Below are 11,729 nucleotides of genomic sequence, written 5' to 3'. Positions count from 1 at the left end.
GGAAGAAAGATTTGTTCAAGTTACTTACAAGAAAGAGAGAAAATGAGAGAAAAGCTTAAGAGAAATTTGCAAGTAAAAGTGTGTGTGTGAAATGTGAATGAAACTAGTGAACAAGTAATAAGAAAATTTGAAACAAAAACTCCTCTAAAGGCCTAGGTGGCCGACGGTTTGAAGGGAAAGGGGGGGTTGGGGGGGGGGAGGAGAAGATCCACAAGTTACTTCATGTAATTGTCTTAAAAAGTTGGTCATAAGAGGTGTTTTCATGGGGACATGGTGTAATGGTGTTGTAACTAGATTCCATTCACCAACTAACTAGTTATTCCTTAATCTTAATCTTAATACTTCATTAACATAATGTTGGGCTCTTACTTAATCCATTAAGAGTAGTATAGTGGGCTTCTAAGTCCATTAACACAAGTCCAAGTCCAAATAAATAATAATCCAAGTAAAAGCCCAAGTAATTAACTAGTAACCTTAGTTAATTAAAATGATTAATAAAACTTAATCATGAATGTAAATAATATTCAAAAAAAATATTATTCGTGTAATGTACGTGTGTCACAAAGACGTTTCGGGGCATTTAAAAGTCATTCGCGGTAACAAGTAAATGTATATAAACAATACATTCATTAAAACACAAGTATTAATAATAATTATTATTAATTAAACGTTGGAAAATCCAGGGTCGTTACAGTTACCCCCTTCACCATGGATTTAACGGAAGTGTTTAGGTTAGTTATAGGAATTGTGAGTCCCAGTGGCTTTTTATTGTTGGACTTGATGCTTTATTGCTTGTACGTTGTATATTAAGAGGAGTATTGTTTTAGCCATGATAGGGAGTGTTTAGTTATGAGTTAGTTAGACCACTTCCAACCATGACATGTTTTTTAAAAAAAGACTGAAATCCACGTCGTCAGCGCCACGTCAATACTTTTTTAAAATAACTAAAAAAGACTAAATGGTACCAATCATAATATACTTCTTTAAAAAAGACTGAACCACAATCTATATATTATTAACTTTTAAAAAACAATAATAACAAAATAATATTGTAAAACAAAATAATGGACCAAATCATGTGTTAAGGCTAGATCCCACATCCTCACATTTTATTGCTAACCTCACCAATTTATGACTTATCTTACTTTGGTCCACAGAGTCACCGTCTTTTACATTCTTTATTGAGACTGAAACCACCTTGCTTTTATTTATCGACGAAAAAGACGGTGCAAGTCTTACAGCGTCTTTTAATTTTAAAAAGTGACATAGTAGATGACGAAGCTGTTGGTTGTGGTCTTATAGGATATTGGTGTTGATGTTACGCTGATGTGGAAGGTTAAGAGCAAGGTTGCAAAATTCGCTATTCGAAGATTAATCGGTCGAGACTTTGAAAAGATTAATCGGAAATTCGAGGATTAATCGAGGATTAATCGGATTGTACTGTATACATTTAAATATTAAAATTTAAAAATTATAAATATAGAAAAAGACCATAAATATAAAAATAAAGTTTAACATAATTGTCTAAAATTGTTTATTTTGCTCCAAAACTATAAAAATCTAGTTTAAATTATTGTTAAAATGTTAACTATTCTTGACTTTGACCGATTTTGGTTATTAAATTCGGTTTTGACCCATAAATTAACGTTAATCGTTTAATTAAACGTATTATTGTAAATCGGAACGGATTGCTCTCAAAAATGATTAATCGAAAATTAATCGGCGAGTAATCGGATTTTTTATAATATTGGTTAAGAGGATTAATAGTTTAGTTATGATGCGGAGTGCTTTATAGATATACGGAGTAGTTATTTGTAGGAAAAGAAAACAAAGAAAAAAATACATTATTAAGTTGTTGACTTACCAATCAAGATTAAGGCACCACAAAAAGCCAAGTCTGATCCTCTTGCTTGATTGAACCCCAAAATCCTAAATCAATCATCGTCTTCCTATTCTTAGGGTTTCGTCTCTACCTTCCTCCGATCTCAATCCCAATCAATTAAAACCCAATCATCCAATTTCAAAATCCGTACATGAGATGTATAGCAATTTCAAGGAACAAGCAATCGAGTACGTAAAACAAGCAGTACAAGAAGACAATGCAGGAAACTACACAAAAGCATTCCCTTTATACATGAACGCATTAGAGTACTTCAAAACTCACTTAAAATACGAAAAAAACCCTAAGATTCGTGAAGCAATTACACAGAAATTCACCGAGTATTTACGTCGAGCGGAAGAAATTAGGGCTGTTATTGATGACGGCGGTGCAGGTCCGGCGGCGAACGGTGGCGATGCGGCGGTTGCTGCTAAACCTAAAACGAAAGGTAAAGATGGTGGTGGTGAAGGAGATAGTGAGGATCCAGAACAAGCTAAACTTAGGGCTGGATTGAATTCTGCAATTGTTAGAGAAAAACCTAATGTTAAATGGAATGATGTTGCTGGACTTGAAAGTGCTAAACAAGCTTTACAAGAAGCTGTTATTTTGCCTGTTAAATTCCCTCAGTTTTTTACTGGTTAGTTTGTTTGATGCCATTTGATCATAACATTATTTGCTTATGAGTTTGAATTCCAAGTGATATTAGAACTTAGAAGATAGATTATGATCTTTAAGTTGCTGATTGGTAGTGATAATGTGTTATATTGCAGGTAAAAGGCGGCCATGGAAGGCGTTTCTTTTGTATGGTCCACCTGGGACGGGTAAATCATACTTAGCAAAAGCTGTTGCAACCGAAGCCGACTCTACGTTTTTCAGGTGTGGGATTTGTAATTACATGGTACACTTTTAGTTTTCACACATTTTTTCAGCCTGTGCTAATTAGGGAATATGTAGAGTGCCATGCTGAATGGTCACAAGCCACAACCTATGATACTTGTAAAGTATGATTATGTCCGTTGTTGTAAAAGTCGGTTGAGTCAGCTGACGTGTTGGTTTGGGAATTAGCCAGTCCCGACTCATCCAAAAACAATGCTATATATATATATATATATATATATATATATATATATATATATATATATATATATATATATATATATGTCGGGTAAAGGTCGGGCTGAGTCAGGTAATGGTTGGTCAAAGTCCAAGTTTGTTCAAAAATTTATATTTTTTTTTAAAATTTGACAATTTGTCATATTTACGTTTAAAATGTTTATGTTTTATCTTTGATATATTTATAAAATATTTAATTTAATTTATTTTTTACTAAAAGTCAACGCCGGTCAACGCCCGACTCGTCCCTCCAAGGTCCCGACGGACTCGTCCCAACTCGCGACTTTTACATCCTTGATCGTATCTAAGTTAGTTATGTTTGATATGTATCTATACACTTAGTCCTTGAAACTTTTTATTGCAGTGTTTCTTCATCAGATCTAGTATCAAAATGGATGGGAGAAAGTGAAAAGCTGGTTGCAAATCTGTTTCAAATGGCACGCGAAAGTGCACCGTCTATCATATTTATTGATGAAATTGATTCTTTAAGTGGCCAACGTGGAGAAGGAAATGAAAGTGAAGCTTCAAGACGTATTAAAACTGAAATTCTTGTTCAGATGCAGGTAATTAGTGGAAATTGGAACTCACTCTTTTTGAGTAAAAATCATATTGAATATCAAATCTTGTTTGTTAGGGTGTAGGAACGAATGATGATAAAGTTCTTGTACTTGCAGCAACGAATACACCTTACTCTCTTGATCAGGTTTTCAGAAAATCACTATCTTAAGTTATGTTTTCATACATTGGATAGAACCATAACTAATGAATGATCCTTGCAGGCTATCAGACGGCGATTTGATAAGCGCATATACATTCCACTTCCTGATTTGAAGGCTCGACAACATATGTTCAAAGTAAGATATGTTCTGTACTTACAAGACAACTCCAACGTATTCGTGAACTTCAAGTCATTGTTAAATGCATTAATGATCTTATGGTATTTATCAAGTTCATCAAGGAGGCGTTGTACAAAGACCACATGATCTTTTAGTGTTTCCGGTTCAGTCACCAGTTGCGTACCCGTATTGAGGATGTGAGCAATCATCACATTCGTTACCAGTGATATTTTATTAGGAAAGCAACAACACAAAATATACATGCTACTAATATCCCAATAGTTGTTATCTAAGAGGAAATTAACTAACCACGAATTCTGAATGTCAGATACTTCCTATCAACTGTTCATTAACAGAAGTTAAAATGCCAACACTTCCCATCATCTTTCCATCACCAGAATTGATGATATAAGCTTAATTCTGTGGTGACAGATTATATGTAGTGTTGACATTCATAATTCTGTGATGGACGAACAAATGAGGAAGTATTGTCATTATGAATTCGTGGTTAGTTAATTGCCTCGTGGATAACAACTATGAGGATCTTAGTAGCTTGTATACTTTGTTTTGCTGGATTCTTATTAAAATGTCACTAGTAAGTAGTAAGGTATGAGATGACTGCTCGCGTCCAAAAAAGGAGTACGCAACTGGTGATTGATTCACAAACACCAAAAGATCATTTGGTCTTTCTACAACACCTCCTTGACGAAACTTGATATATATAATAGGATATTAAGTCTGCATTTAACAATGACTTGAAGTTCACGAATATGTTGGAGTTGTCTTTTAAGTACGTTATCAATAAGAATACTCGGAATTCTTTTGTTAATGGTAGGATATCCTTTATTATTAATTTTGCTGCGTATACAGGTGCATTTAGGAGATACTCCCAATAACTTAAATGAAAGCGACTTTGAAAGTTTGGCACGCAAATCTGAAGGATTTTCTGGTTCAGATATTGCTGTTTGTGTAAGTGCAAGCCAGTTTGATCTGTTCATAAGTTGATAGGTCTAGATTGTGTCTAATAATTTCATCGTTTTCTATTGTAATGCTGATGGGTTTGTAGGTTAAGGACGTTCTATTTGAACCTGTACGTAAAACTCAAGATGCCATGTTCTTTATTAAGACACGTGAAGGTCTGTGGGTACCCTGTGGACCCAAACAACCAGGTGCTGTTCAGATCACGATGCAGGAGCTTGCTGCTAAAGGCCTGGCTGAAAAGGTGATAAATAGTGATTCAACTAAATAAGTAATTTTCAATATCAGAAAGAGTAGTGCGTTGAGGAACGGGTCAACATGGATTCAGGTCAAAATGAGTAGTTTTTGTTACCGGTTGGGACCGATAATCTGTGCGGACCCAAATCGTTGTTCTTGGTCCCGTTTCTCCAAGATTTTAATTGAAATAGTTTGTGTCAAATTAATTAAGAGAGTTATCTTATTTCCCACATTATATATCTTATTTATAAAATGATTCAGGAGAATTTTAAATAATAAAAAAGTAGATTACAACAATGGTCCCTGGTCCTATTGTATACATTATTTACAGTTTCAGTCCCTTGATCATGTTTTTTTGGCATGTTTAGTCCCTGAAAGGCACATTTTGTTACACTTACTGTCCTTGGTTCTCTTAGGATGACTATAATACCATTACATATGGACGAGGGACATAAGCTTGATTTAAATGTTATTTAAACCATTTTAAGAGGATTGGGGACTGTTAATGTAACAAAAATGTGTTTTCTCGGGACTGAACATCTAAAAACCTTACCACGGGAAATATAGAAAGGGTTATAACACATGGACCATTGTTGTAACTTACTCGATAAATAGACTCTCTTTTGACCCATTTGACTTACCAGGGTCAAATATAAGCTGAATTTATGGTGGAATTGCTACTTATATAATAAGAATTGTTGTAAAATATGCTGTTTATTATTGTGCGTAAATATAATGATCCTGTACTAAATACTTTTTGTTTGCCAATTATAAACATCCTATTACAGATTAGTCCGCCCCCGATAACTAGATCAGATTTTGACAAAGTTCTGGCAAGGCAGAGACCAACAGTGAGTAAAAGCGACCTCGAGGTCCATGAAAGGTTCACTAAAGAGTTTGGAGAAGAAGGTTAAGAAACAAAGATTTGATTGTCAACAATTGTACGTTATACTTGTTTCGTGTTGGATTATACTACGCGTGTATCTACTACTATTCAAGCTTTTCCAATGCAGAAGTTGACAAGGGCATCGTGTGAAACGAAGGTGATTTAACTATGTAAAAAGATACTGTATTTTTTTTTTAAATTATAAATCGTAGAAGACCTTCAACTTTGAACATAAACATGGAGATGGGGACTTCTGTTAACGTGAACATATATGTAACTAACTTTTTGTTATACTTGAGTTATTATCAGAATGTGGAAATTTCAGTCAAGATGGTATTTTTACATTGTATACTAGTTCACGAATAATTATGAAGCGAAAATAAACTTTGTTCTACAGTTCTTTAACAACACAACTGGATTTCGGGTTTTGAACATACGCCTACAAGATGAACATTTAAACGATCTCCTTTTCTTCCACATGTTTGAAAATTTTAATAGCGCCGCCATTGCGTCGTATCTTCATATTTGTGTCTAAAAGTGCAGTCCCAACTAAAGACGACGATTCATAATTCTTCATATTTGTGTCTAAAAGTGCAGTCCCAACTAAAGACGACGATTCATAATTCGTCTTAAGATGTGCAGTCCCCATTACTACTGTTTTGCATTATTCACCGATGGAACCACGTTTTTAACCCTTTTCATTATTGTATCAAATTATCTCTTTGTATCAAATTATCTCATTGTATCATCCATTTGAGTGCTTTTAGTATGTGAAATCATAAGTTCAGTTTTAACATTAGGATCTAATTTCATATCCATTTTTAAAACAATACAATGTTCTTGTTTTGCGAAAGATCACTTTGGCACACGCTCTAAAATATTGCTACCAACACCATTTTCTTTTTTCCTTAAAAAAAAAAAAAAAAAAAAAAAAACGAAATATATAAGTAAGACTTATTCATCGATAGATGAAAAAGCCAACAAAGATTACAACCAGCCGAAATAAGCTAGACTCGAAACTAGAAGACGGATTTCCAAAAAACCTACCTCTATCCACGGCTGAGCCTAACCAATCTAAACACAACATAAACACAACAAAACATAAAACGAGAAACACTAAAAATGATCACATATCAACCTATCGAGACCAAAACAACACCTGACCTAAACACCCGAGAAGCTATAAAAACGCAAGACAACCATAGTCTTTTGAATGTTGTTGGCGAATTGTTGTAGACACCTCTTGCAATCTTCAGTCAATCTCTGTCGTAGTACCATAGTCTTTTGTATTACAAGCCCTATCAAAATTCTTCCAGAATACGTGAAATTCAAACTTCGAACATCAACATTTCCGCCCATTGAAGTCGAATGCTACTGACATTCTGTAGTTTCTTTAACTTTTATTGAACGTGTTACCATAGTACCATAGTAACAAGATTACCCCATGATTTAACTCTATTGGTCTTGACACAATCATATATCAGATGTTCCAATCTTCAGAAAAACCGGTCTGCTATGAGGACATTCTATCCTCGTTATTTAACAACTTTGGCGCACGTAAACTACTTGGCCAAGTTATGTAGCAAACCGCTAACACCAACTTTAGCCAACTATGTAACGTGATATTGGCGTTGAATTGGTGGGACCATATGTTTTTTTGGCACTCTATGTTTAATCAGTTATCAGTTATACATATTATTTTAGGAGTAGAATTGTGAGTAATATTTAATGAAATATAGGATGAATTTAGTTAAAGGAATATTAAAGTTTTTGATGCTGATGTGACGTTGATACAGAGAAGAGAAGTTCAGTTAAGAAAGGCTACGATAGAAAATGGCCTAAGAGTTTTCAATTCTAGAACTTCCCCCTCACTGTTAGTAGCATCCTATAAACGTTGTAGCTCATATCGTCTTCATGACTTAATACTATCATAGGCAAAAGAAAGAGACTTCCACTTCACATCTAACAATCCCAAACAAACTAGTAGGCGCTCAGACACACCAAAGATCAAAAATTTGAATCCTGTGACGGCGTTTAATATCCCAAAACCAAATTAGATTCCCTCCACGCGGAATCAACAAAGTGCGAAAGATAAAATATGACATCGTTGGCCCATAACAATCAGACGCTCCTGATTACCCCATAATAACTTCACTCTCGTGTTCTTCAAACATTTACTACCCAACCATATAGTCCGAAAATTTCCGAATCGAAACCGTCCACCACTCGCGACATCAAACCCGAAATATTACTCCAAATCTGCAGCAAAATCGAAAATTAATATCAAAAAATAAAACAGTCCGATCATCACCAAATTTTTACCATACTTAGATCTGTATGTTAAGTATCTCCAAAACAAATTTCAGGTCAATCCAACGATAGACGAATCAACAATGAATTCTCTCTCACAGCTGCGCAATCAAACCCACAAAGTTTTTCTAGAACGACATCTGACTTATAAAAAATATCTTCAATTTCAGTGGGGTGATCTCTGTGACGCCCCGTACAAAATTAACGTGTACGGATCATCAACAACAGGATCATTACAAGGTCAAAAACTATATGCTGTTTTAAAATAAGTTTGCATTCATAAGAAAGGGTGACGTCATAACCAACATCAAAAGTTTTACAAACGATAGTAGGCTTCTACGAATAGAAGCAATTAACATAAGTACGAGACCCAATGGTCATTACAAATCATTGTTCAAAAGTAACATAGTTTGTGAAATGCAAGGTAAACTTTTCATGCAGCGACATCTCTAACAAAAGCAGCGGGAGTCTATACAGCAAGACTACTACAGCGGAAGCATCAAACCTCTAAGCACCTGAGAAAACATGCTTAAAAACATCAACACGAATGTTGGTGAGCTATAGTTTAAATGTAACAGTAATGTAAGGTAGGCCACGAGATTTCAATATTTCAAAACAGTATGAAAAGTATATGCTCAGCCATGGGCACTTGGTAACTAACTTAACGTAATATCACCCCCTAAAAGTACACTTGGCGAGTGCGTAAGTTTACGAAGTATTAAACACCAGTTAAATGCTAGCGCTACTAGCCCGAGTGGGGATGTCAAACCCTATGGATCCATATCTAAGATTCGCGTTCACCGGTTCAAAAACCAATGAATAAACGTTACCGAGCTAAGGGGAAAGTTTATGCCGTTATATCACCCACACATATATAAAGTTTAAGTACTCGTGCCTAGTATGTAAAACGTAAAAAGCGCATGTATTCTCAGTTCTCAAAATAGTTAAAGTAAAAAGGGATGCTATAACTCACAGTGAAAAGTAGTAAAGTCGATACGAGATAAGTAAGCAAGTAGTTGGTCCAAAAGGTCCTCAACCTAAGTCAAAAGTTACTAAGTCAGTAAATCGTTCCCAAAGGTTTAAAAGTATGTAAATTAGGTCTTAAGTATCATCATCATTCAACAACATAAGTAGTCAGCTGGGTATGGCCTCTATACAAATCGAAAAGATGTGTAGTCAGTGGCTATGGCTCCGTATGTGAGTCCTCCAACCACTGACCAATTTTCAGAACCAAACTCGTCTTCGTTTGACCGTGGCGACGGTTTAAGTGCGAGTAGGTCAGAAATTTCAGCACAACGTTACAAAGGTGTAGTGACTTTCGGAAGGCTATAAATCCTAAACCGTAAATCGGATTAAGACGAGTCCTAAACGAAAAGTCATCTAATCGAACCGAAAAATCTGGAAATCAACTTTTCCAGTAGCCCAGGTGACTGATCTGACCTCAAAAACAGTAAGCAAGGTGCTCCGGTGGGTTCTTGGTGCTTGATGTTCATCACGGTTCTCATCCTTGATGCTTGTAGCTTCAAATGTACAACTCGTTGATGTGTTTGCATCACCTTAACAAAGTTTTGAACATCATGACACTAGTGTATGTCTAAGATATGTAGCACAACTCATTTAAGGGTTGTAAGAAGGTTGATGAACCAAAGTTACATCAAGATCTTAGATTCGACACATACATGAGTTCTAATAGTAATATTAAGCTATAAAATAGGATGTAAACTAAATAAACAAGATCTTAAGTTGTAGAACTTAGATCTTAGTTAGATCTTGAAGATCCTAGACTAAAAAGTCTAGATCTAGTGTTCTTAAGTTAAACCCTAAGTTATAGAACTTGGATCTTTACTTTAATAAAACCATAAGTTATGAAACTTAGATTTTTATCTTGTAGAATGTATATAAGCTTATAAGCTTTTGTTTTAGACAAAATTGGAAGACCATAAGCTATAGAAACTTAGATCCAACATAAGTGTATGAAGTTATAACTAGAAAGTTTAACTTCCATGTTCTTGAACTTACAAAGTTTAAACTTTAGTTCCAAGAAAAATGAGATCAAGTTTAACTAGTAATACTTGACCAATATTATACAATCACGAAATAAATAAATAAAATGAAGAAATAAACTAAAGTTACAAGTAACAAGTTCATGTTTGTTTCATACTTAAGGAGATTCAAGTCAAGGCTTGGATCTTAAGACAATAAACCTTAAGTTTCCAAAACATGAACACAAGTAAGATCTTAAAGCTTATGAACTTTAGATCTTCATAACTTTTCAAGTGTAGAACCATAAGCTAACAAGCTTAGATTCTTGTTCTTGATTTCTCATCAAACAAAGGATGGAAGAAGCAAGATTCATGAAGATACAAACTAGAAAGTTTGATCTTTAACAACAACAACAAACAAGTATGATGATGGTGTGCTAGTAGGCGGTTTTCAAAGGAAGAAAGGAGAAGAAAAAAAAGAGTTCTACTTACAAGTTAGAGAGAAAAGGTTTAGAGAAAAAGTAATGTATGAAGATATGTGAAAAATGAAGTTCAATACTAGCATATAAGTAACAAAAAAAAAAAAAAAAAAATTTGGATCTCACTTTCCCTAGCCCAAGGCCGAAGGTTTTGCTCCCAAAATGGGGGTAGTCAACTAGTTCTTTCAAGTGTGTTAGGGTGGTGAATGCTAGGAAGAGGTATAAAGTTAAATTCATGGGAAGATGGTCATGCATGCTTGAAACATCTTTGTCTCCTCACTTAATTAATCCTTGGTTTAATCTTAATGAATCACTTGCATAATGATGGGCTCACTAATTAGTCCATTAAGAAATGTAGGGTGGGCTTTGATAGTCCAAGTCCAATAATAAAAGCCCATGTATAAGTATGCAACAACTTAGTAACAAGCCCAAGTAATTAACTACTTACATTAGTTAATTAGGAATAATTAATAATAATTAATCATTAACGTAAATAATATTCGAAATATTATTTGTGAAAAGCACGTGTCGAAAAGACGAGTGGGGACATGGAGTCAATTACGGTGACAAGAAAAATGTATAAGAATACATTTATTAACACGCAAGTATTAATAATAAATATTAATAATATAAGTTGGAAAATCCAGGGTCGTTACAATCTCTACCATATTTTGACCTCTTTTAGATCTATGTGTCTAGCAAATACAATAAAAATATAAAGACGATCCAATGGTTACCGAACCGAACCCATTACGGATTTTATCTCGCAGTAGCGCCAGAACCTCCGTATTTGATAACTCAATCATAACTTAAAGTTTTTAATCTATAAATCTATCCAATCAAGAGCTAATTATATCTGATACCAGTTTGTTATTCCTTTATGATGTTTGAAACAAATGTATACATGATCTATCAAGCGGAAATCAATAAAACAAGTTATTGATCGAATAAACTTTTCTAACATGACTCAAACCTACCAACTATTGAAGGATTACATCAACCACTGAAGTTTTTATTTGTATTGGTATG

The 11,729-nt window shown here is 34.4% G+C and overlaps 1 protein-coding gene across 1 annotated transcript; it reads left to right on the top strand.

Moving 5' to 3' along the window:
• The first annotated feature begins 1,863 nt into the window (after positions 1 to 1,863).
• On the top strand, positions 1,864 to 6,258 carry LOC139851528 (protein SUPPRESSOR OF K(+) TRANSPORT GROWTH DEFECT 1). Its single transcript, XM_071840613.1, has 8 exons — positions 1,864 to 2,516; positions 2,650 to 2,755; positions 3,357 to 3,555; positions 3,627 to 3,695; positions 3,772 to 3,846; positions 4,699 to 4,797; positions 4,895 to 5,050; positions 5,832 to 6,258. The coding sequence occupies exons 1-8, from the start codon at positions 2,039 to 2,041 to the stop codon at positions 5,955 to 5,957; spliced, it is 1,308 nt and encodes a 435-aa protein (XP_071696714.1). The 5' UTR covers positions 1,864 to 2,038; the 3' UTR covers positions 5,958 to 6,258.
• Positions 6,259 to 11,729: the final 5,471 nt, after the last annotated feature.

This window comes from Rutidosis leptorrhynchoides, chromosome 6, assembly GCF_046630445.1.
Source record: "Rutidosis leptorrhynchoides isolate AG116_Rl617_1_P2 chromosome 6, CSIRO_AGI_Rlap_v1, whole genome shotgun sequence".
NCBI classification, from domain to species: Eukaryota; Viridiplantae; Streptophyta; class Magnoliopsida; order Asterales; family Asteraceae; genus Rutidosis; species Rutidosis leptorrhynchoides.
Note: the sequence above shows the minus strand (reverse complement) of the source record. Positions and strands in the feature narration are given on the sequence as shown.

Bases quoted from the DNA above. Each gene is read 5' to 3' on its own strand.
- LOC139851528 (XM_071840613.1), top strand. From the start codon at position 2,039: ATGTATAGCAATTTCAAGGAACAAGCAATCGAGTACGTAAAACAAGCA. The intron at 2,756-3,356 runs GTGTGGGATTTG...TTTTTATTGCAG, and splicing joins GCCGACTCTACGTTTTTCAG to TGTTTCTTCATCAGATCTAG. The intron at 3,696-3,771 runs GTTTTCAGAAAA...TGATCCTTGCAG, and splicing joins CACCTTACTCTCTTGATCAG to GCTATCAGACGGCGATTTGA.